We start from the raw sequence: 25231 nt of genomic DNA on the forward strand, positions 1-25231 counted from the left end.
TTCTTAATTATTAAAGTCTTATTTTTATTTACAAAATGGTAAATTCTCATATTCCCCTGAAGAACAAATGGAAGATAGAAAAACCTGCAACAAAAAATAAGGTACAAGAATTACAACATGGTTAACAGGGCAAGGGGCTATGTTTTGGTGGCAGTGTGAATTCTGTCTTATGGCTTTTGTCCATCTCCTTTTGTATCGTAAGCTCATTTGACAACTTTAGATGATTTAATTTTCTTTATGTCACCACTTTGTAGAATCAAGGTTCCATCTCTGAATTTTCCGACTTGTCCAGCAGCCCAAATGCTAGGCACTGATTTCTTCCTTTTGGCCTTCCTGAAATATGAGGGGGGGAAGAAATGAATCAAGAGAAACAGCAGAAACTCATGAAAATACTCAATTTAGTGAAAAACATCACTTATTTATGCAGTCATTGTTGATATTATGGAATACCAAACCAGAGCAGGTAACAACCCCAAAACATTTATACTACCATTCCCCATCCAAACATGTAGCACATTACAAAATGAACTACATTAAAGTGAGCTTAAAACCACAAAGACTTTCAGATAGACAAAGGAGATAAAGAGTTTCACATGTCAGTGAGCCTGCTGCACTATAATTAAGGATGTCACTTTACCTTCCAAGCCTCTCTATGTGGCAGCTTGTGTTTTGCAAAAGTTATTTCTCAGGGCAAATGCTCTCAGTGGCATATTGTAGGTCCCCACACAGGCATTCCCATCCATCCCACTTCCAGCTGCAGTCTTAAACATGCCAGGGCAGAACTGACACATTTTCAGTTAAGCTGCATACCTACAGCCTCTGGAGCTGCTAGACACGGAACAAGCTCATCATTTTGCAACAAAGAGTTCTGCAGTTTGAGAAATGCACGTGTATGACTTGTGGTGTAAGACCGTGCATAGTTACACGGGAGCAATACACTGGGAAAGCTATACGAAATAAATTTACCAGCCTTAAAAATGTCTCACCTCTCCTTCAGGTCTTTCTTCTTCTTCTTCTTCAGAGAATCTCCTTTGTGTTCCTGTGTTTAAATATACATATTCTAATGGCGAAGGAACCGAGCATCTCAACTAAACAACCCTTGCACAAACAGCACACAGTTCTCTTCGCTTCAGAGCGCAATGCATTAAAACAGGCTGGGAGACCTGACAGGACAAGTGATGCAACGCATCTGGAGGCACCACACCATGCCCAGAGCCCTTCTCATCACCATGTGGAAGGCACAGCCCTCTCATGGCCAGAACGCTGCCCCTGCCACATTGAGGAGGTGCAGATCCAGCTACACAAGGGGAGAGACCTGCCTTTTGGGTATGTGATAGATCTTTGGGTCAGAAGAGCCACTTGCTAGCAGGCGAAGACACCTAGCTGCCTGCCTGAGTGAGCCTGTCACACCACAGGGCTCGCCAGCGTTTGGCCATGCACTGGGTTGTGCTTTGAGCCACGTGACAGAGGAGGAGAAGTAGGTCCCCTGGAAAAGGTGGCAGGAGACAGGCTGGTGGAGCAGAAACCTGCCCTGCAGCCTGCTCCCATCTACAGCAGAGGCAGGAACAGGCTTGGAGCCAGAGAGGCCATGCTACGGGATGGATGCAACAGAAACCTCACCCTTGCTTTAAATAGTGAGCAAGATCCTAGATGGAACTGTGCTGATAGAAAACCAGCTGAAGATCTGGCTTTCTGTGGTTATTCAACAAGCACTAATTGGAGGTAATATGCCCTTGAGAAGCATGAAAAAAATAAATAGCTGCTGACTTCATGTCATCAGTCTACCAGCCTCCAAAGATGGGGCACTGTAGGTGCAGAATTTTTGCCTGCACTTTCACACTGCCCACAACCAGCTTGGACTGACGAGGTGAGTCCTGCTGGAGTCAGGAACCCACTCCATAGGGAGCAGCAGACATCAAGCCCAGGCACCCCTCCTGTGCCTGAGGCATTATCTGTCAAGCTCTTGGGCTAGCTCTTACACGCTGAATTGTTAAAGACAAAATTTCACACAAACCTTTTCCTTATCGTCTTCCTTCGCTGCTTTTTTCTCTTTCATTTTCTCTTGATATTCCTTGTAGTTGATGTGTTGCTTTTTGGGGGGCTGCAGAAAAGATTGGGAATGATACCAGCAATGAAAATTTTCAAATAGATTCAAAAATATATTCACATTTGCATGGAAATAATTTTTCAGGTGGTGGGGAGGACAGAAGACATAGTTTATTTCATTTTGGATGAGAGGAAATGACTTAGGGTAGATACATAGGAACATACGTTTCTTGGCAGAGAGGGATGTTTATGTTATGTAGCAGACCTACAGAGTTTCCACAGTAACACTGAGCCTGAAAAAAACACAGTCCCTTCCCCACTCCCAAAGACCTAGGAAAACTGTTAACTCACTGGGAGAAAGAGGCTTTAAAAAGCTTAAGAATAAGTTCCTCCTCCAGCCATTTAGTTTTGAATGGCCTGATTAAAAATTGGTAAATGCTGTTTTCCATCCCAACCAGTCCTATTTCACCTAAACACCTCTGATAAGACAAGCATACTAATTTTCCAAACGTCTATAGAAAATAGGCAAGACTGAATAAAAAATGTAAAGTCAGCATGAGGTGGGAGAAAGGGCATGGGATGGAATCTGGTGTTTTAAAGTAGTGCCCAAACCCCACAGTGTTTATCACCTTCCTGCATTGTAAGAGCTGGGTCACCTCCGAGCACAAAACAAGCAAGAATTACCTTGGCTCCCAGCATGATGGCCCGTTCCCGTTCCCATAAACGCTGCTCTTGCTTCTGATAGCCAGTGATCCCAAACTTGTGCACTTCCAAGCGAGCCTAAAACATCATAAAAAAATTGCAAGCATTTTGTAATCGTCTGACCTGTTGTAAAATACTTGGCAGACCACAACAAAGTCACGCTCCCAGAGAAACCTTAGCTAAAACCTGAATTTGGCATGCTATAAAATAATACTGAGTTTTGAATTATACTGCAGAACACTTAACTGCTGTCCATCTAATCTCTGGACAATGAGGACTACCAGAGGGTCAGTATTTGATTCTCATTTCACACAGAACTAGACACATGGGAGGGACCTGCTTTGTATAAAAGTGAACTATGTTGTGCTGTACAGACCTGAACAATAAAACATGCTACCCACAGCACCCAGCAACTGCAGAGCACTCCCATTCCTTGGCTGCAGAGCTTTTGACCAGTGAGAAACACAGATGGGCATCTGGTGCAGTGGTTCAACTACGTAAATACACGTACAGAGTTGCCACTACACCAGAACTCCCTGGCAAAACCAGCAAGGAATTCATAACCTTTAGAGAGGTAGTAGTTAAAGCCCCAGTGTTTCCAGCAGTACCGCCCTCCACACAGAATCTCCACTGGAAGGTCTTGCTGGATCACAGCACGACCCTGGGCAGAGATTGGGCATACAAAACAACTCGCACAAATCTGCAAAAAAATCTGTAGCTAAGAAGGCAACTGCTTGCTACACTTACAGAACAGCACAAAAAAAATAAATGGAAAGAAGTCATCTTTTATTTCAAAAATGGAAGCCAAGCTGCTTTTTTTTTTTTCTTCATTTCCATATGGGACCAGAAATGCAAATTTAGCACCATGTGCCTAAAACAGCATATGCTACGCATCATGGATCCTCACAGAGCTTCACACTGCTGACATACAGTGCAGCTCCTCAAATTATCAGTGAGGGATCAGAACGAAAGGACACCAAGTTGTAATGTGCCTCTGTCCATACAGAGCTGTCCACACAGTCCTCCTCCAGCACAGCACATGGCCAAAGTAACATGAAAAGCTAACTTTTTCTAGCAGTGTTTCTCCTTGGTCCCACCGTAGCTTTTCCAAGCATATAGATACACAGACATGCACAATAAAGTGCTGAGATTTGACAGATCCCGGTGACTTACTTTTTCGAAGTTAAATTCCTGCTTGTTCACGGTCTTCTTTTCAGCCACTGCTTTGGCCTATAAGCAAAATAAAACATTTCCATTGAATATGAGAAGTAAAATCAATTTAAAAACCGATTCTGATGGATGTTCAGAAAGCAGTGAAATGCTAAAATGGGTGGTTGTGGTATCTTTTCCTGGTTTTACTACCCTGATTTATTAAAAGACAAGTCTCGGGTATTTTAATATGTAGATATTGTGGGGTCTTTCTGGAGCAGCCTCGCACAGTTAGCGGGGTACCACCACAGCCTCCTCCCCGAGCTGATGCTGGGGCAGCTCCCGAGAGCCCAGGCACAAACAAACAAACATAAAAACGAGAAATAAAGAAAGAAATCCACGCTTCGAGCCCCGTGCCTACCTGTGGGCCGCCGTGGGGTGGTGGCGGCCGCCGCTTGCCCCCGCGGAACAGCACCACCTCCACGGGCTGCGGGGCGGCGGGCGGGGGGGCGGCGTTGCGGAGCTCCTCCCGCAGCCCCTCGAAGAAGCCTCGAGCACCCCGCTGCCCCCCCGCCGCTCTTCCTCCTCCTCCTCCTCCTCCTGCTACTGCTGGTGCTGCCGGCTCCTTGCTCTCCTCCTCCACCTCCTCGCCCCCATCGCCGGGCTCCTCACCTGCGCGGAGAGGAAGCCATCATTCCGCTCCAGAGTGAACACCCCCCCTCCACACACACCCCCACCCTTAATTTTGGGGAGCCTCCCGCCGCCCCCCGCTCACCCACCCAGGTCGTAGAGAGCCCCGAGCACCGCCTCCAGCCGCCGGCAGGGCTCCCTGGCCCCCATGGCCGCGGCGGGGCGGGCGGAGGCACCGCGCGGTCGCGGGCGGCTGCCGTCAGCCCTAAGATGGCGCCGCCCATGGCGCGGCTCCTCCGCCCTCCCCCGCGCCCGCCCCAGCCCCAACCCCAGCGCTGCGGGCAGCCGGGCCGGGACCGGGGCCGGGACCGGGGCTCCGCGGGGCCATGGGGGCCGCAGCCGCAGCCGCAGCGGCGGGGTAGGGCGAGGCGCGGTGCTGCTGCTGCTGCCGCTGCTGCTGGCACCATGGCGGCGGCGGCGGTGCCCGGGCGGGCGCGGCGAGGGACGCCCATGTACTCGGTAGGCTGCCCGCGGGGGGCTGCCCGCCTCGCCCCCTCCCCAAACGCTGGGACGGCCCCCCGGGGGGATTTGGGGATGGCTGCGGGGGCAGGGCGCCCCGTCGGGTCCCCGTGCCTTCTGGGTGAGGGGGATGGAGGGCAGGGGGGGAGTCGTGGTGTCTGCGGGGATCCCCGATCTCCGTGTCCCCTGGTGCCACATGGGTGCGTCGTGAGTGCTCCCATTTTATTGTTTTGGAAAATATGGGGAAGGCAGAGGTGTTCCTGGCTCCCACCGCCTCGTTTCTGTCACTGCCGGTGCATCCATAGCCGCCTGCCCCACTGGCTTCTTCGCCTGGAGGCTCCCGGGGGGGAGCCCACGCAGCGCCTCGGCTGTGGGGCACGAGAGGAGCGAGGCGCTTCTCCCGGCATTAGCTCAGTGCTGCCTCAGGCCGGGACACGAAAATACCTACTGCTGTGGGAAGAAACCCGTGGCAGGTCAAATCCAGAAATCTGAAATGGAGACGAGTGGCAGGGAGGTGACTTGGCCTTTGGCTGTGGCCTTGGTGAAGCCCCGCTCGGCAGACGCGTCCTGCAACGGCTGTGGCAGCGCAGCGGCTCCTGATGAGGCTGACAATACCGGGGCTGAGTGCTGGGTTGCTTCCTTTTTTGTTGTTTCTTGTGTTTTTATCATGGGGTTGCACGCTGTAGGATTTAAACTTTGGTGATTCCAAGAAATGTTGCTTAAATTTTCTGGGTAACGTCTTGTCTCGTACTGACCTAAGCAGGTGTGTGCTTAGAGCCGACCACTGTTTGCTGAGGCTATTTTGAGCTATCGTTCACTGTTATAAGGCATAAGTGGTTTTTTTTTTTTTTTTTCCTGTTTTATTTTTAATCAGGAGGGTTGATATAAGGTATCAAGGCAACTGATGACTAATACCAACTATTTCCAGCCTCCTTGTCACTTTGTGGCTTGCATGGCTCTTGCAAAATATAAGCCAGGTGAAAACCATGGGAGAAGACAGATTGAAAGCTGTAATACTAAACTTCCACGGTATCTCATGCTGATGAATGGACAGGAGCAAAATGTTTGCTCTGTCCTCACTTTAAATGTCAGCTGCTCTCGATAATGTTGCTGATGTGGCTGCGGTCAACCAGCAGTGAAAGCTGACTCCCTCTCCTGAGGCTGAAAACCTGGCTGCTGCTGCTGCTGGGCATTTTGCTTATCTGTTCCTGGAGTTCTCCTGTGCGTTTGCTGGCCAGGCTTTCATCTTGAGGCCAGTGAAGGTCACTCTGACAGCCCGTGAAGCAATGTGTTCTCTCCTTCGCTTTCAGACTGGTTCTGCACAGGTTGTAGAGGGGGAGAGAAGGCAAAATGAGTGGAAGGGGTGCCTGTGCTGCCCTTCAAGTTGTGCTGAAGAGGAAGACGCGAGCATTGTTATCTTAGCATCTTCTACTAATAAATGTGCTTAATCATAACCATTTCCTTTGTGTTGTGCTGAGCCTTGCTTGCCTGATGACTGTTGCTGCTGTTCTGAAGTGTGAAGGAATACGATTTAAAGACTAAGGGGTCATTCACGTGATCTGTGCTGTGAGAGGAGATAATAGGAGACATCTCTCTCCAGCATGGGAGATGCCCACTGACTCAAGGAGAAGAGTTTTGTCACTGAGATTTCTCAGCTAGCTGTGCATGTACTGCTAGCTTTCCTACTTACTAGTGATGCTGGTCACTCAGGGACTGTGCTCTCTTTACACCATGTTGCTTTTTGGTCTTCATGTGGCTGGTAATGTTTTTTTTTTTGGTTCTGTTCCTACCTGGCTATGCGTTCTGTACCTTATGTCCAAGCCTGGTGAAAGCCAGCAGCGATCACCGAGATCCCACATCCAACTTAAAGCAGGATTATTTCTGGTGTTGATGATTGTGTTTTTATAATGTCATGCATGTTATTGCATTCATGCAGCTGCAAGAGTAGGGATCAAAGCTGTTTCAGTTAATACCTCTTAATCACGAGGAGGCTGGAGGCAAGGCATTTTAGCTTTAAAGCTTAGGTGTTTCCTCAGCCTCTTCCTGTTGGACAGAATTAAGTAATGTGGCATATGGTGATTTGGGGACCTTTGTGGAGGGAAACGGTAGTTTATTTTGTCTTTGGTTTCTTTTGTTTTTAGTTTCTAATTGCAGCATTGTTCCAAGCAGGCAATATTTGTTCATGCACACAGAGCATGGAAAGGAGATGTTGTAGAAAGGTTAACAAAAAAAAAAAAACATTACAAAAATTGTGCACGCTATTATTTTACTGCTGTAGGCAAGCAGATCACTGAATCTCTCGAGACAGTGTCTCATTCTTTATTTGTATGTTCCCAGCAGAAAGAGCTCACGTCAAAGAAAAGGGATGAGTTTGAAGATATCTTGGAGGAAAGGCGATTGTCCAGTGACTTGAGATATGCAATGAAATGTTACACTCCTGTGATCTACAAAGGACTTTCACCTTGCAAGCCAAATGCTATTAAAACTGCTGTTCTGCAGTCAGAGCAAGTTCAGTATGTTATCAAGCAGGTGAGTCTGAACACTGAGCTGGAAGACGAAGTAGATTGAACAGAGCCAAATTTTGTGTGGCAATGAGGGAAAAAAAAAGTTATTGCTGGTCTCGTCAAACACCAGAGCTGTAGTTTGAAAGGCACTCTGATAAATCAGTAACTAGGGAGGCACACTCTTTTGGCAAGAAGAACAAATACTGGTTTACCAAAGAGTTGCCACTAAAGTTGTTGTGTCGTAGTGTTTTCATTTTCTGTATACGACATTTTACATCCAACTTAACCAATGTGCTTGACTTCTTTTTTTTTCTCCTCCCCTGTCCTTGATACAGAGCAGCATTGAAAAAGATTTTACTTAGTAGTTTTTGTATTTTGAGGATGTTGTAGCAATTTTATAGGCTAGTGATTTATTTATGAATAAGTCATATTCCCTAAAATGAGAGTTATATTTTGACAGAAATTTTTCAGACAAGTGTCACGTGGTTAAAGGAAGTTAGTTCTGCCATTGCAATCTAGTTCTCAGCTTTGGACTAGAAATTACTGAAAGTATTTCTGGCCTCTAAACTGAGCTGTGCTGTTTGGGAAGCTTTTTCTTCTGTCACTCTTCTTCTTTCTTCCTACTTCATGTGCTATAAAAGGCATGTTCCTCATTCTATAACAGCAAAAAAACCCCAAACTTTTCAACTAAATATTTATATATTTAGGAGAGAATGTAAATCTATCCCTCTATGTAAATAGAAGAGATAACCGTTATTTAAGTCCGTTTTAAGAAACTTCAAAAGGGAATGTGTGTAAGGACAGAAAAAAAGAACATTGATATGCAAAGCTGGTAGAGACAGCGCTTTGTATGCATTTCAGCTAGCAATTGCAACAGTAATACTCTACAAAGAAAATCAAGCTTGATAGGGCCGAGGTTCTTCAGCCAAGTTTGAAAATCCAATCCAAATGCACTTCAGAGATTTACTGAAATATCTCTGCAAACATAAGTTTCTTTTTCCTGGATAAAGGAAATTGCACACAGCCTTCTTTAGACCAATAGTCTATGAAATATTCTTAGGACTGAGCCTGCTCCAAAGACGCTACAGGCTAAAATATTCAGATGGCGTGTTTGGGGGGGGAGGGGAGGAAATGTTACTACCCACCCCCCATTGACAGCTAAGCTCACCATGGATTTTGAACAGCTTTAACTTGGCTTTCACTTGCTGGTTGACAAAGAACAGATTCTGTGAGATTAGAATGTCCATATGAATGTCCTGTCCCATAAAATAAAATCTTCCTGGCTATTGCATTAGTGTTGCCATAATTGTTGTGGCACATTGAAAGGTGTGCACGGGCAAGGAGAAAGAAACCACATCTGACTGCTCTTTTGTTTGTTTTCTCTTCAGTTAGCAAAAGAGATGGGAGAATCACCTGATATTATTCAAGAAGAAGCCACAGAAATCCTGGATGAGATGGGTCACAGTATGCAATTAGGAGCCGTCAGATTTTTTGCCTTTACTCTGAGCAAAATATTTAAACAGCTTTTCCAGAGGGTTTGTGTGAATGAAGAAGGAATGCAGAGAGTGAGTACTGCTGAGGAAAAATAAAAAGCTGTAATGTTTTCATGCTGGTTGCTTAGGCAAAGAATCCCATCTTCACTTCCACTAAAAAATACAAAAAAAAAAAAACAAAAAACAAACACTACCACCAACAAAAAAGACTGCACTTAAGTTTATTGCAGCTTTTCTAAATAAAGGGAGGGAAAGACAGATGATATGTAAGTTTTTGAGGCAAACAGTCAGCATCGGTTTTTGTACGCTTTTCCAAATATTTCTTGTGGTAAGAAGATGTTTTACATAAAGCATCTTGCAGCTTTTGCAGAGATTATACAGGCCTTCATTTGGGATACATTTGGCAATGAGGAATATACGATCTGTAAGATTTAAATGAAAAATAAAATAATAAAAAAAAAAAATATATATATATATATATATATTGCTTGTGCCATGTATTTTGATGCTTAGAAGAAATTTGTTTAAAACTTTTTAGTAGGATAAGAGTAATTGTGATTTTGCAAAAGTGAACTGTGCACATTATTTATGTTTGCATTTTTTTCCAGAGGGTTGTCATTAAAGGTAAATAGTTTTCAAAAGAAGACACAGGTGACTGTCATCCTCTCTCTCTTGTTGCTTTTTTTTCACTTCTGTAATTCTTTTGCCAGCTCTTCAGGGATTTGAATTCCTAATTTTTTTAATAAATTTCTCTGTATGACTAATTTTGGTCAAGTGATTTATGAGATGTAAGATGAGAAACCTGTATTCAACAGTTTTGTTTCGAGAATACTTTGACCTCTTTTCTTTTAGTTTGATTTGCCATTTAAAATGGCAATTAATACAGTACATTCTTGAAGCAATTTCCATGTGGGTTGGAACATGACAATAGCTACCTGAGCAGTAGATAAATAGAAATGCTGGAACTGTTTCTGGAGGGAAAGAATGGTATGTGGCCAAGAATATAAAAAGAAAAAGTTAAAGTTTTTTATTGCTTAATTCTATGTGGCTGAGTGGGTTGGCTGTTCTGCCAAACCTTCATGCAGCTAAGATCCACGAAACACTGTGTACCTCTGAGGCAGGAGATGCCTGAAGTTTGCCCCAGTCCGGTGGGGATTTGTTGTGCCCTGTTTCATTGCAGGTTGTCACCCCTCTAGAGGAGGGTACAGTCTGTGTCCTGAAAGACTTAACAATGTCAACCCTTACAAGCCCTACTGGGTTTCCCGTTCCCATCAAAAGGGATTTGGATTGTGCCATCATGTAATGAGGTGGCCCTGCCTTTTGAGTCTTGTGCCTACAAATCACAGGTTGCTATTCTGGAAGCTACTGCTCCAAATTTCCTTCGACTCCATGCTGAAAAAGTATGAAAAGTACGTGGATAGAGAAACCACCCGCATCAACAAATCACCTTTTGTTTGTCTGAAGCCACGTGAAGATCTGTATTTGCAAATTTCAACAGTTGTTCTGCAAATATTGGAGCAATATTGTTTGTTCTGGTCTTATTTTTCAGCTGCAGCATGCCATTCAGGAGCACCCAGTTGTACTGCTGCCCAGTCACCGAAGCTACGTAGACTTTTTGATGCTGTCTTACTTGCTGTACACGTACGACTTGGCTTTGCCTGTCATTGCTGCAGGAATAGGCAAGTATGTTGTTTGAACGGTGTTTTCAGGATTCAGAGTACTGATAGCAACTGGTCTGGTATTTGCTGCTATAAATACTTGTGTTTAACTTCTGTTCCAAATACATTTTGTTAGAACCCCCTTGAGTTAGATGTTTGCAGTGTACGTGCCTCTCCTCTGTGCTGAGTGCCATCATAAGTGAATTTTTTCATAGCAAGTTCAGCCAGAAGCACCTCACCTGCAGACCCAAAGCTGGGCAAAGAAAGGTGTTTGAAGCAGACTTCTATATTACTGTCCTCGCCCAGAAACAAGCAAAAACTTGGCCATGAGCTCCTGTGTACACAGAAGGTTTTGCAATACCTGATATAGTTCTAAGCACAGTCATAGTAGCCAGATACGAAGTGCCAATCGCCTTGTGCTGGTTGGTGGTGTGACCGACTCCCTTGAAAGCATTGGCAGAGCTTCATTATGCCAAGTGCTGAGAGCAGAGCTGGCTGAGAAACAGAACTTTGTCAGAGGGCAAACTGGCAAAGTTTTGAACGTAATTCTAAAGCAGATTAAGCTGGTTTTATTTGTGGGAAGCAGTTACTGAAAACCAACAGTATCTTCTCAGTCAATGTGCTTTTTGAAACTCCTGTTTCTATGGCAGCATTTAACCAAGAAGCCTGATCTTGGAAGTCTGGAGTGTCAACCAAGTCTTCTAAGCAGGCATTCTGGGATCTGGTGCAGTGCTGTGCATGCACAGGCAAGCTAGCAAAGATCTGGGAACCTAGTACTCTCCTCTAGTTTGCTAGATTCTCTCTCAAAGACTGGGGAATGAATGAGCTTGGAATAAACAGATAAGGTGCTCCTCCCCATGTCACTTTTGTCAGATGAAAAAATGTTGCAGTGCTTTTGATGGAAAAGTATGTGAAGATGCTGCCATCAGCCTAAACTGCTTTCCATTTTCAGTAGATGATGTTTGATATCAGGAGCTTTGAGGAACCTCTCACACAAAAGGTGTCACAGATTTTTTAGAACTGTTTTAAGTAAGCACCTGTAATGGTGAGAAGTTGTCTGTATTTTTTTCAGGTCTGTATTATGCTGACCTTTCCTCCCATTAAAAAGAATGGGGGCAGGGGTAATTTATGCCATTTTTGGAACAATTTCACCTAATCTTCTTCTGATGCTGTAATACAGATTGGATCAGATGGGAATCTTCCAAGGGTGCAGGCTAGATCTTTACTGTTTTTTCCAGTTGGGAGATTGAGAATACCAGTAAAAAATCAGAGGAAGCTGGGAGAATAAGGAAGACAAGATGCTGCTGATATGTGAAGTAGGGGTATCCTGCCTTCTGTGTGATGCAGGTTAGCTTCAGGTGACTTCAGAATTTGATGTCTCATAGCTGCCTTTATCAAGGTGCTACAGCTACTTACCTGTCACATATTATTCTGAAGCTGCTCACATGCCAACGCAGATATCGGTGTGGTGCTTTGTTAACTTTTGGATTAGACCCACTTTAAGTTTGGGGCCTCAGAGCAGTATCTACAGATACTAGTACAAAAAAGATATTGCGTGTGTGTGTTATTTTAAGTTCCTTAAGTGAAAATACATTTGTCTGATTGTAGTCACATGTACAATGTGTTGTTAGAGGTTCACAAGATGTGGTACACAAACTAACTCAAGGTGGTACTTGTGCTGAGTCTCCTGATTGAGGAATAAGTGCCTCTGCTTTGTTAGTTGTTGTTTGGTTTCAGGTAGCGTACACCTAGATCTGTGGGGATTTGCTGCTATTGCCACCCAGAGTCCTGCAGCCAATTTCCTTTTATTTATTTTATACAGTGAGTGAATCTCCATTCTCAAATCTTTCATTGATTGAGGTAGCAAGAAGGCTGAAGCAGCAAATAGCCGGCTGCTGTGTAGGCTCATTTTAAATGTCTCATGAATAAATTTAAATGTTTCCAAGTTTTGGCAAGTTAAACACTGGTTATGATTGCTTGAAACTAGAAAATTACCAAAAATTTTAGCTGATTTAGTCTACCGTTCCTAAATTGATGAGTGAGGCTCTCAAATGGTATAATGTAACATAATTGGTCAGTTAATTTCCAGGGTTAATTTCTGTGTCTTCCGGGATATGTTCAATGGTAACTGAAGATGAGTGAGACAATGTACTTGAAAAAAAAAATACATAGTCTTCATTAGGGCTGAAATCTGGGCATCTAAATTATTGAAACAAATTGCTCTAAGTGAATGCTCTTTCCAAAAATAAAATATAAAACATTGAAAGCATCTTATAACATGACAATCACGTCTTCCAAGTACTTGCAACAGAATCCTTGAAAGAGATCTCCTTTATCCTGGTAATTGAATCACTTTATTACATAAATTGTTTGTTTCTGCTGAAAGATATTAATCAATAAGTTTTGCGTTTGTGGTTTTGTTTTTTGTTGGATTGTTTTTCAGATTTCCTAGGAATGAAAATAGTTGGTGAGCTGCTGCGAAGGGCAGGTGCCTTTTTTATGCGGCGTTCCTTCGGTGGGAACAGGCTCTATTGGGCAGTTTTTGCTGAATACGTAAAAACTATGTTAAGGGTAAGTAAATTACTGAACTCTCAAAGTGTATGCTTCAGAAATAATGTATTGCAGCGATTCATGTTAAACGTGCATGATGTGGGCAGGAGATTGAAAGTCTTCATCGTGGTCTGAGGAAACGGATTTTACCTCAGAATTCATTTGTGAAGAGCATGTTTGCAGTCTCTTCCTGCAGTTCATCAGTGGGTGATAAACAAATTGCTGAGCTTCAGTTTCCGAGGCTCATGCGTCCGTATCTCATAACAGACAAAATATTTTTATTAATTTAACTGTATGTTGTGGCAAATACAATAGATGAATATAAGCTTCAAAATGACTGAAGTTAGAGATGCATGGCTTCCATTAAAAAAAAAAAAGATTACTTTTTAAGTACTTAAAATTATTTGTGAGTGGTAAAGATGAAATGTTTTTATGTTTCTGACAAGCTTTTTTGTTTGTTTTACTTTTGTAGAATGGTTATGCCCCAATTGAGTTTTTTCTTGAAGGGACAAGAAGCCGCACTGCCAAGACTCTGACTCCAAAGTTTGGTGGGTTTGTTGGACACTTGGAACTTTTTATGATTAATGTTTTCCGTAGTGGTTATGTTATTCTACAGTTCCTCAGATAGGAAGGGATGTTGAAGTGGTAGGAAATTGGCGAAGTCTGTCATAATGGAAAAAAACACTATAGCTTGATTTCCAAGGCCAAATAAAGAAGGGCAATACATGCCTCTTGCACTCTGTTTCTTTCTCTCCCATTGTGTAACTAATTGCATAACTCTTCCCTTTTTTCTTTCTGGAAAATAGGCTACCCCGTACCTGCACAGAAGTATTTTGAGCTGTTTGTAAAAGACAAGGGGAATCTTTAGAAAGATGATGATGAGCAAGTGCAGAGAAGTGCTGTTGAAAAGAGCACAAACAGCTGTCCAAATGCATTGCTTAAATTTACCTTCTGTTTAAAGCTTGGACAGTGTCTTCTGCTTCTGCTTAGTGAAAGAGAGAACAAACATAACATTCACCTATTTACAGTTTCTAAAACTTACTTAACTTTGAAAAAGATATCTTGCAGCTGCTTTTCACTTGAAGACAACTGTTTCACCTTTTTTTTTTTTTTTTTTTAATCCACTTTGCAGGTCTTCTCAGTATTGTGATGGAACCATTTTTTAAACGTGAAGTCTTTGACACGTACCTTGTTCCCATCAGCATCAGCTACGAGAGGATATTAGAAGAATCTCTCTATGCATATGAACTCCTAGGAGTCCCAAAGCCCAAAGAATCTACATCTGTGTGTAAATTCCTTAAGAACAGAATATAGGTGAATGCATACACACCCTGCAGCGCTAGAATGTTATTTCTGCTCTTCCCATTTTTTTAGGGGTTGTTAAAGGCCAGAAGGATCCTCAGCGACAACTTTGGTACCATACACATCTACGTTGGCCAGCCGGTGTCACTTAGAACGTTGGCTTCTGGGAGAATCAATCTCTGCCCGTATAACTTGGTTCCCAGGTACCAGATCTTTCCATGACTTATGCACAGGAAAAACATTTGTTTATGTGTAGTCCTCAGCAATGTAAAAATAATTAAGAAGGTTTTTTTTTTTTCTTTTTTTTAACTTTGGTTTAATTTCTCTCCTCTGCCCTCCATTTGACTACTGAAGATGTTTTGTCTGCACTCGTAGCTATCATGTTTGTGACTGGCTGTTTCTGAAATAGGTTGTTACTTCCATTGCTCTGTTCTAGGTTGAAAAGGTGCCATTTTAAAAGTTCATGGTGGTGTATGAGTCTGGCAAAACTTTATTTTCTCAGAATTCGGTGGTTTTGTTACTTTAAAAATCTACTTTCTTTCCCTTCTTGCTTTATTACTGCTAACAGTTAGGTGATTGTGTACCAAGAAGCTTCAGCTATGGCTAGAATTGGGTGAATTTGCAATTTGTTATATAAAATTATAATGCTTTCGAATGTTTTTCAGGATAGCAAGTGTATAGCATCAATACAGAGTTCTGTTTCAAATATTTTTGTGAATCTACTGATGTTTTTCTCTGTACTACATAGTGCATAGGTAGAATTACCCTCCAGACATTAGGTGCTGTAAAGTAGTTATGGATCTTGGAGCAATACAGAAGAAATCTGTAATATAAATCATACTCTTCCCTATTTTGGAGCTTTTTAACCTTGAACTGCATGGTTCTTTTCAGACATCTTCCACAAAAGCCATCTGAGGATATCCAGGAATTTGTCAGTGATGTGGCGTATAAAATGGAGCTCCTGCAAATCGAAAACATGGTTTTGAGCCCGTGGGTGCTAGTTGCTGCCGTCCTGCTCCAGAATTTGCCAGCTATGGATTTTGAACTTCTAATAGAAAAGACACTGTGGCTGAAAGGCTTAACACAGACTTTTGGAGGTTTCATTGAATGGCCTGGTATGCACAGAATGTGTTATTTCTATTTATTTATTTTTTTGTTTGTTTGTTTATGAAGGATAAATTATTTTTATGTGGAAGCAGTGTATAGTGACAATGTTACAGATTTGTTTTCATGGGTGCTGAGTCATAAATGGATTTCAGGATATGCCAAAAATGATGCTAAAATAGAAAGGGTTTTGCCCTAGGGCTATAGAAGATGCTACTCTGAAAAACAGTTAGGTTGAGGCAGGGCAGGTATTTTACTGTTATTTCCTGAAGCGTGTAATGAGCGAGAAATTATAGACTGTTTTATAACGTCTTTCTGAAGGTGGTCTTAAGTCCTAGGCAATTAATTACCAAGTCTGCAACAGTACCTCAGTAAAATGCTACATTTATTGCTTGATATTGGCTATGAGTTGGTACTGTGATAAAGAACTAGCGTAAACAAATGTGTGAAATAAATAAAACCAAAGCTATAATCTATAGCTATTTATTTTTAAATTTGACTTCACCCTTTCGGGGATGCAGTGATGACTTTTGAGGTAGTGGCTTCTGTGTTTTTATATTATACACACACATACATAAATAAATATATATATATGTATTTGTGGAAAGGTTGATTCTTCTTCCTCTTCTGAACACTTGTTTTAAGCATCTCTCTTTGAGCCAAGCTGACACAGGTAATTTGGTTTGGAGCCTCAGGACATAAGTGGATTAGCTGGCAAAGAAAAATAGTGTGTGGTGCAAAAACCTTTTCACTGTAGGTATATTTAAACTATGGATCTTCACTTTTGTACTTGTGTATAATCAAGGATCACTCTCAGTATTGCAACAGAGAAATATGAGCAGGCCACAGTTATAACAGAGCTCTCAGTTCTGGAAAAATATCACTTCTCCTTTCAGGTATCTTCACTGTAGTAAATGGGGATGCAGTCTGCTCCTGCCAGACTGTGAAAGGAAAAATGTCATGGTGGTGTTTAACATCATTTAGAATCTTACTGCTTAGTAAACTGAAGAATATACTGCATTTGGGTCTGCTTATTTATTTTGTTTTCTTAGTAAAAATGAATAAGCTTTTGCTTTAGTTGCAGAGAACGGAATATAGGCAAGGTATTGAGATGGAGGAAAAGATTTTGTTTGAGTGCGTTGGCCTTGCACTAGGTGTCATTTGCATAGAAACAGAGTTGTTTGTTCATTTGGTTTGAATTGTCAATAATTTGAAAGAATAAATAATTTTAAAGGTTAGTTTGGAGACGTCACCATGTCAGCAGCTACATGCATCCTGTCTGTGCTGTTTCTCCTGCTACCGTGCTGGTTGTTGGTTACAGGCAGAACATTGGCTTAGGTTATAGAAATTTTATATTAGAAACAGGAACTGAAAAATGGCCCTCTCTCAGTTATTATTACAGAGAAATTTGTGAAAACATTGCCAAAGCTGGAATACAGTAGGCTGAAGGAACAAATAAGGTGCAAAGAGGTTCTACGTGAAAGCTAGTGTAAGGGGAAAATATATTTTTGTTTTCCAGTCAAAGTCTGGATTGATTTGATATGCTTGTGTTGCTCTGGTCATGTAAATGGTATTTTCATGTTCAGTTAAGTTTTTGTTGCTTCTTTCCTTGCTTGCTTAGTGGTTCACAATGTAGGGAATTTTGGTAGAGTTTAAAGCCTAAGATATTCTAAAAAGATGACTGTATTTTAAGACTTGAGGTGCTGTTCTTTATCTGCCTAAAGTTCTTTGAAGGACTAATGTAAAAAAATATAAAAAATAACAAACCCTAAACCCACCCAGTTCCTTGCTTTAGAGTTTTTAAAAGGATTTTAATGAAACAAAAGTATACTTGGGTTTAAGTGCAAGCTGTTTTCTTTTTGAGCAGGTACATTATGCAATGAACCCTCAGTTAGGATTTTTTAAACTTAATTATGATGAGGGATTCCTTGTTTCTGAGAGTTGAAGAAAAACATCTTAAAGACTTGTGCATCTGATTCAAAGATTACAGTGTCAGGAATTCCTAAGCCAAAGTGTTTCCTTAACGATGACTGTTTCCATCAAATAGTTCTAGCCTCTTTTATTTGGAGGCACAGAACCTTTGTTCCAGAGACAAAGAAATTACTTGTTACTGTTAGCAAGTGGAAGAATTTGACAGAAATGTTTGAAATTTGTTCTCTCTGTTGTATACAATGCCTGGGCTGAGAACATTTTTCTAACTGAATGTTTGATGCAATAATTGGTCCTAAAAATAAATCTTGATGAAATACTAGCATACTTCAGACAGTGTCAACACAGACATATTCTCTTTTGCATCTTCCTGAGTCTTGCGTTTTCTTGCTAGATAATCTTTGTGCCAAAAAAGCAGTTACGTCTGCCCTCGCCCTGCATTCCAACATTGCTCGCCTCGTCAATGGCCACGTGGTCCTTAATGACAAAGGAGAGGAAGATGGAGCCGTAGGGGAAATTGTCTTCAAGCGAGCTCTGGCCATCCTCATGTGTGGTAACTACAGAAACCAGTTACTGAATGTCTTTGTGCGTCCCTCTCTGGTGGCACTCGCCTTGCAAATGACGCGCAGCTTCAGGAAAGGTACGTTTGGGTAGCTCGGGGAGCCCACTGGCTTTGCTCCCTGTCATGTCCTCAGTGAGAGGAGCAGGAGATTCCTGTGATTAATAGTGGGAGCTACTTAACAGCTTTGTGCCAGGACTCTGAATAAGGTCCTGTGGCATAAATTGGGTGTGTTGGGAGGGGACTTTGTTGTTGTTGTTTTTTTTTGCCATTTTTGTTTACCCCTTGATACTTTTGAAGTATCAGGGCATATTCCGGTGAGACAGCAGGCACGAGGTGATTCCAGTTCTTATTTACACTGGTCTACAGTCCAGAAGTAGTTGAGTTTAGAAGCACATATTTGGGAGTGCTTAGGTTGCTTCCCTCGTGGTATACGTTATGAAACTGCCAGAGGGTGAAATGGCCCTGAAAGTGGCAAAAATCACTTCTTGTATTTCAGCTGTTAAATAAAAGCATGCTAGGAAGTGTCTCTTGTCTCTGTAGTGCAGCTTCCTTTCATGGCAGTGTAAAATAAACTACAACTGTTAAGTTTATTGTTTTGTTGGCATTTAGCAGACTGGCTTTTTAGGTTACATATTACACAAAGCTCACATTCACATACAGTGCAGCCAGTTCTCAGCCTTCGTTCTCTTCCCAGTGCTGTTCCTGAAGTGTTTCAGTGCTTTCCAATACTTGGATCGTTAAGTAAAACTTCAAAATATATACCTTGGTTTTGTGCAGCATCTGATAGTATGGTATTTAATGTATGTTCTTAGAAGCTACAGTCCCCTGTTTTTGCCTTCGGTAAAATCTGAACCGAGTACTTTGACTACTTGCTGTTTTACTGTGGTGATTTCTGTTGTATATGTACTCATGGTTTTAATGTCAAGTTCAAATTTTATTTGAGGTAGATATTCTCTTTCAGGAATAATACTAGAGAGTAAATATTTTCTCTAAAATAAGGAGTGAACGGCTTTTCAATGGCATCTGTTTAAATTATGTTTTTTAAAACAACACTTTTACATTATTTTTTTCAGAGGAAGTCTACAGCTGCTTCAGCATCTTGAGAGATGTGTTCTCTGACGAGTTCATCTTCTTTCCTGGTATTTCATTGAAGGTAAAAGCATCCTTTATACAAAAATACTGATTGTGCATAGCACAGCCAGTTAAAATAGCATCTGATTTTGGGGCTCTGCTTAACACATGCCTTGTGATAAATACCTGCAGAGATATCAGCTTAATCGGTAAGTGGGAGGGAGAACTTAAAAGAGGGTCATGGTGTAGGTAGTCATTAGGTTAGTTGCAAAACATTGTGTGAATCCACAAGGTTGCATATGCAGTCTTTTTTTAATTCCTCCACTGTGTTTAAAAAAAAAAAAAAAAAAAAAAAGCCTGAAACTTCCTAGGTCTGAACTATTAAAGTGAGCTGTAGCAGAAGTTTGGCTTTTTTTTAAAAAAACTACCAATCTTCTAGAATGGATATAAAAATTAGTAGAGCAGTCTTTTTTTTTTTTTTTTCTTTATAATGAAGTGTAAATACTGTCCTGTTCCTTTGCAGTTATGAAAGAGACTTTAGGCTATGAAGAAAGTGTTAATGTAGGTCTAATTGTCTAATTGGACTCTTTCGCAGAGTGGGTATGTTCTGTCAGCACAGAAGCAAAAGAGGAGTTTTCATTGAGGTTATAGCAGGGTCATTTTTCCTTAAAGCTCTTGCAGGCTGTGTAGCAGAGGGGGCACTGCTGCTCTTTCAGAAAGTTAAGCTATGGGTCCTATACCAATTACTGATCAACCATTGTATGTCCTTGTTATCTTTGACAAATAGAGTATGCAGTTCTAAATTTAAGTCCTTATTGTCTTCTGGTTGATTATAGTCCTTCTAGTGCAGCTGTGATCGGCTGCTTTGTGTAGCGCGATACGTGTGGTCTGTGCTGCTGGGGCTGCCGGAGCACTGTGCCAACACCCAGCACTGTGTGTGTTAGAGCACATCTCCCTACCACCTCTCCTCCAGTGCTGTATCTACCTCTGCAGCATTTATACAGCAGCTGGTGTTCCTCTTATACCTTGAAATCTGAACATTACAGTGCATAGGTACACTTTTTTCTAGTGTATAGTGTTAATGGCTTTGAGCTCTTTTAGACTTTTATTACTGGCAGTGTCTTGTGTGGATTCAGATATTACTCTATGAGCACTAAGAAGGAAGTACTTAGAGTAAAGCCTGGTTTAAACCTCTGCAGATGAAATCTTACAGAGCTAGGAAGTACAGCCTGTGAAAGTTTTTGAAGTGAAAGCCTCACTAATTACACAACGGTGTCCCTAGCAGAGTCTTAGGGAAGCTTGAGTTGCATTGTATTTGCCTGAAAGCAGCTTCCCCTCATTCCACCCGCCTTCCCATATCAGCATTACTGAGACAAAGCCGGTATTGTTCATGCGTGCTGCCTTGTTACAGCACTCTGTGTCTGCACGCTCTCCGAAAACAGCTGGACACAGAAAAGATGTGAAAACTGCAGGCAGTACTTTGATCCCTGCAGGACACGCTGTGTCAGTTTGTACACGTCCTGCAGGGTTGGACCTGGCTCTGGTCCAGCCAGCTTGAAAAGCAGGTGAGCACAAATTTATTAGTGAAAATTGGTTTGACGTCATACCCAATACAAACTGTAAGTCCAGGTGCAGATTTTATTTGGGTTTAAAACAGCTTAAATGTGACTTTTGTTAAATGTTAAGGCCAAATATCTAATAGCGATATTTAATTGTGATCTTTCCTGCATTAAAAAAAAAAGAAGGTAATTTACGTAACAATATTCAGGATGCACGACTGTATTAAAATCTCAGCAAGACACCCCTCTAGTCACCCACGTGTCTGTCATGTCCATTCCCTCCCCCTTCTTTTCCTCTGGTAACGGAAGGAAAATAATTTTGTCACTGACATTTCCACAGTCTGTATCTTTTGGCCATTGTGTTGCCCTTTTTTTGTAGACAGCAGGTCAGTGAACTGTGTTATCATTTATTGCTAACAGTGTGCATGAGATAAAAGAAAGCCCTGACTTAAAAATAAATAAATAAAAAAAAAAATTAAAAAAAATTCAAAAAATCCACCACCATCACCAAACAAAACAAACAAACAAAAAGTCCTTAAAATAGACAACTTGTCTGTATTCCGACAGAATCCAAGGGAATACAAGCTGGCTGTTACAATAGCAACCACAGCATCTTTCTAAGGTCCTAGGCTTGTTGTACTTCCAGATTTGCTCTAAGATTGTGTTTCCACTGCCTTTTTTAGAAGGGTGTTTCTGGTGTATAGGAAAATTTTGGTTCATGCTTCCAGAGAACCAAAGTGAGAAATGGAAGAAGTGTCATGTTGTGTTTTTGTTGTGGTTTTGTTTTGATTTATTTTTTTGTGTTTGTTTGGTTGATTTTGTGGAAAAAGTCTCTGCACTTGCTGTAGATGTTAACATTTCAATTGTGGTTCTCTCTCCCAGGATTTTGAGGAAGGATGTTTTCTACTCACAAAATGTGATGCAATTCAAACAACTCAACAGGAAATCTACCTTACTGACAAAGGAAGTGTTATAGTATCTTTCTTGTCAGCTATGTTCAGACCTTTTGTGGAAGGTTATCAGGTAGGCTGTTTTCCAAAAATTACCTTTTTTATCCTGTGTTTTATATGAAAAGTAGTAGAGTAGTGATAGTTCTGCAGTACAAGGAGCGACTGTTTCCATGGCTGGAGAATGGAAGAGTTGAGAAATAGCAGTAACAGGTATCTTAACATTACCTTCCCTCTAGGAACCTGATTTCAACTTTTGGCTCGGACTTCTCAGAATGACTAAAGCAGTAAGCTGCTTTGTATTGTGACGAGCTATTGGGGGTATATAAGCTTCACAGGGAGTATGCTGCTGGCAGGCTCCCTTGCTCTTTCATAGAGGAACTCTTGCTTAATTCATTTTGTGTCTCGTGTCTCATATCTGGTAGGATTGTGTGTGTGTGTTTGTTTTTTCCCCCAAAGGTTTTAATATGGCTAAACACTTACAATCCTGTAATATATAACCTGCACAAAAAGAGGAGGCTAAAATCTCTATGTCAGCATAACATTGGTGGGAATGTAGATGTTTGAACCTCGTAGATGAGGGAACTGTTAATGATCTGGTGTATGACTTAGGCTGGTCTGTACTGATTTGCCTGATTTTATTGCGATCTGTAAAAACAGATAGTGCTTTAATAGAATTATACTGGGTTTGATTGCAAGAACAGAAATGTTAAATTGATGTCTAAGGTAACCATTGCAGTAATGTATGCTGAGTCTTTTAATATTAAGATTCTAATGCACGCTAAACAGTAATAAATTTTTCAGATGTGCTATTTAACGATACCTTTTGATTTCCTCCCCTATCTTTTCAAAGTGTAATAACGTTATTTCCTCTTGGGGACGTCTTTGTAACTAATAATAAATTGACAATCACAAGGAAAGAAGTGCTGATGTTTATTTTCTTGTACTGTTAGTTAATTTTCAGATACCTATCAAAGGAAACAAGAGAAGCCTTTACGGAGAAGCAATTTGTACCTGGAGTCCGCAACTTTGTTTTTCAGCTTCTTGAAAAGGGTGTGTACAGCTGTCATGCAACATGATTTTATGAGCTTAATCTGTTAATGAACAGTGGTAAAACTTTTGTTTTTTCTGCTCTCTGTAGGGAATACGCAGTGTTATGAAGCGCTGTCTTCTGACATGCAGAAAAACGCCTTAGCAGCTCTCGTGCAAATGGGTGCAGTGAAGAAGAAGAAAATGTGAGTAACGTTGGCTTTTTGGTATATAAAAGACAATGTGGGGTTTTACTGGAAATTCTTAATGACTGATCTGTTAGCATTAAGCAGTACAGCACACACCTGATCACCTGAGCATCAGTCAACTGAAGGTTGATTGGATTTACCTGAGTCGTGGTGAAGACCCAGGTAGTTGCTTTCTGTTCGCATTGTGCAAGCAGAGTGGAACCCCTCAGAGTGAAAACAGTCCCACAGGACACAGCAACAGAATTTAATAACTCACTACTGGGCTTCTTCTGACTCCCTTTTCTAAACCTTTTGGTTTTCAAAATCTTTACCAGGGCTTTGATAAGCAAATGGAACAGCCCTGCTTATTCTGTGTGTTACAGTAAGCCTCATCAGGCAATGTAAGCAATAATCAGGAATACTAATACTTTTTTGTGTTTTGGCACTGACATCTCAAATCAACTCCAATGAAAGCTTAGACGTTAAAGTTACTTAACACAGTTCCCCAGCCTAATATTAAACAACAGCTACATGTATGCTTATACAGAAACATGGCTACATATATTTCATGTTATCAGATTAATTTGTGTTGAGGTGGTACTTCTTATATTTAAAATTATAACCATAGAAGACCCTGCTACAAGTCCCCACATTGTCTTGACTGTTTCATAGAACAGTGTTGGCAGCTGATGACCTAATTTTTTTTTGTCTGTCGAGGAAATGAATTGGTTAAGGTTTGTATTGCTCTTGGAAAGCGCACAAAGTGCTGTTGTTGTATGTCCCCCTGCTATGTCATTATGCTAACTAAATGTCTGTAGCTGAATTCCCCTTTCGAGTAAATGGAATAAATCAAGTGCAACAGATTTTGAGATCAGCAGAAGGTTTGATTCAGTTTCAGTGACACAGTCTTGAAAATTGTACCACTGAAAACAAACAAACAAATGTTCTCTTCTTGTGGTTATCCCCAATAAAAAAACGAGGGAATACAGACACAGGGGGTGTAAATGAGAGGAAAGATAAACCCTAACATACCTTGAATACACTTTTGTTTAAAAGTCTGCTGTGACCTAAAAATTGATAAGTATGCTGGTAGGATGAAGAATGTGATGACATTATGAAAATGTTTCATTCAGATTATTTGTGTAGAAATGACTGAAATAAGAGATATTCATTGAAGTAACAATTTTGTGTTTTTTTTTGTTTTTGTTTTGTTTTAACTGTAGGTCCAATGGATTCACTTACAGTGTAAATCAAGAGGCTGTTAATAAAATCCTGGATGTGTTTGGTGAGTGTCTTGAGCGGTCTCTAGTTCATTTGAAGAGAACTTCTGAAGTTACAAAGGAGTTTGGTTGTTAGGCATTGGAACAGGCTGCCCAGGGAAGTGGTTGAGTCACCATCCCTGGAGGTCTTTAAAAGACATTTAGATGTAGAGCTTAGGGATATGGTTTAGTGGGGACTGTTAGGTCAGAGGTTGGACTTGGTGATCTTGGAGGTCTCTTCCAACCTAGGTGATTCTGTAATTGTGTGAGTTTGGACAATGAACTCACATTGTCCTAGTTAGACCTAGTGTTTTTCCTAAAAAAGGATAGACCTAGTGTTTTTTCCTAATAGCTCCTCATATAAACCAAAAGGTAATTTAATGGAGCAGTTGCAAGTAAGTGATTTTTTTTTTCCTTCTTCTTTTTGTCAGATGCCAGGATACCTGTACAGAAGCCTGTGGCTGCAAGACTTTAAGTGGTTTTTGATGCTGTGACTGGACATGAGTACCTGCTGGGGGCACAGACCACTGCCGGAGTGGAGCGGGGACGGCAGCAGACCAAGCTCACGCCTTGTCCGTCTGTCTGGACGTTGTCAGCGTGCGAGGCAGAAGCAGGCACCAAGGCTGTGGAAGGGTGGTCTTCACCTGGGGTACTTCCCCTAACCACTTAGAGACTGCTGCCGCCGCTGGCTAGAGTTGTATTTGTATACTCACCTGTGGTTTGCTTTGTAAAATGGATTAAACCTTTTTTTTTTTTTTTTTTATTTGGATACCTATTTAAAGAGAAGCGCACAGTAACAGCTACTTAAAATACATTTTTTAGACTCGTAAAGAGCCACCTGGTCAGTCTCAAAGCTTTCCCTGGCGAAGCTGTAACGGGGGGCACCGACGGCTGCGCATTAAAACGAGCATCCAGACAAACGCCTTGCCGGCTGCCTGTGTGCGGGACGCGGCCCGGGGGGTTAAACCCTTGCGGGGAGCCGCGGGTTTTACCCCGTTGCGGTGCCGAGCGGGGCCGCTGGGGGCTCGCT

General features: G+C 41.6%; 2 protein-coding genes across 3 annotated transcripts; one reads left to right on the top strand and one right to left on the bottom strand.

The window, feature by feature from the left end:
- On the bottom strand, nucleotides 1–4887 carry FSAF1 (40S small subunit processome assembly factor 1). The gene is made up of 7 exons (XM_027454197.2): nucleotides 4677–4887; nucleotides 4319–4569; nucleotides 3922–3978; nucleotides 2731–2826; nucleotides 2015–2101; nucleotides 987–1039; nucleotides 1–333 (listed from the first exon to the last, which is right to left on the bottom strand). Exons 1-7 carry the CDS (start codon nucleotides 4735–4737, stop codon nucleotides 204–206), a joined length of 735 nt encoding a protein of 244 aa, XP_027309998.2. The 5' UTR covers nucleotides 4738–4887; the 3' UTR covers nucleotides 1–203.
- On the top strand, nucleotides 4796–25032 carry GNPAT (glyceronephosphate O-acyltransferase). Of its 2 annotated transcripts, none has more exons than XM_027454195.3 (16): nucleotides 4796–5046; nucleotides 7384–7575; nucleotides 8939–9115; nucleotides 10593–10722; nucleotides 13145–13272; nucleotides 13724–13799; nucleotides 14384–14535; nucleotides 14626–14756; nucleotides 15445–15668; nucleotides 17981–18226; nucleotides 19222–19301; nucleotides 21661–21801; nucleotides 22679–22778; nucleotides 22867–22960; nucleotides 24166–24227; nucleotides 24633–25032. In XM_027454195.3, exons 1-16 carry the CDS (start codon nucleotides 4798–4800, stop codon nucleotides 24674–24676), a joined length of 2226 nt encoding a protein of 741 aa, XP_027309996.3. In that variant the 5' UTR covers nucleotides 4796–4797; the 3' UTR covers nucleotides 24677–25032. The 2 variants fall into 2 exon arrangements, with proteins under 2 accessions (XP_027309996.3, XP_027309993.3); XM_027454192.3 differs by having other exon boundaries at nucleotides 7387–7575.
- The last annotated feature ends 199 nt before the right edge of the window (nucleotides 25033–25231 follow it).

Source organism: Anas platyrhynchos, chromosome 3, assembly GCF_047663525.1.
Source record: "Anas platyrhynchos isolate ZD024472 breed Pekin duck chromosome 3, IASCAAS_PekinDuck_T2T, whole genome shotgun sequence".
In the NCBI taxonomy this organism is placed as follows: Eukaryota; Metazoa; Chordata; class Aves; order Anseriformes; family Anatidae; genus Anas; species Anas platyrhynchos.

Bases quoted from the DNA above. Each gene is read 5' to 3' on its own strand.
- GNPAT (XM_027454195.3), top strand. From the start codon at position 4,798: ATGGCGCCGCCCATGGCGCGGCTCCTCCGCCCTCCCCCGCGCCCGCCC. The intron at 14,536-14,625 runs GTGTGTAAATTC...CCATTTTTTTAG, and splicing joins AGCCCAAAGAATCTACATCT to GGGTTGTTAAAGGCCAGAAG. The intron at 24,228-24,632 runs GTGAGTGTCTTG...TCTTTTTGTCAG, and splicing joins TAAAATCCTGGATGTGTTTG to ATGCCAGGATACCTGTACAG.
- FSAF1 (XM_027454197.2), bottom strand. From the start codon at position 4,737: ATGGGGGCCAGGGAGCCCTGCCGGCGGCTGGAGGCGGTGCTCGGGGCT. The intron at 2,102-2,730 runs GTAATTCTTGCT...TCTTTTCTGCAG, and splicing joins CCATCATGCTGGGAGCCAAG to CCCCCCAAAAAGCAACACAT. The intron at 1,040-2,014 runs GTTTGTGTGAAA...ATTTAAACACAG, and splicing joins AGGAAGACGATAAGGAAAAG to GAACACAAAGGAGATTCTCT.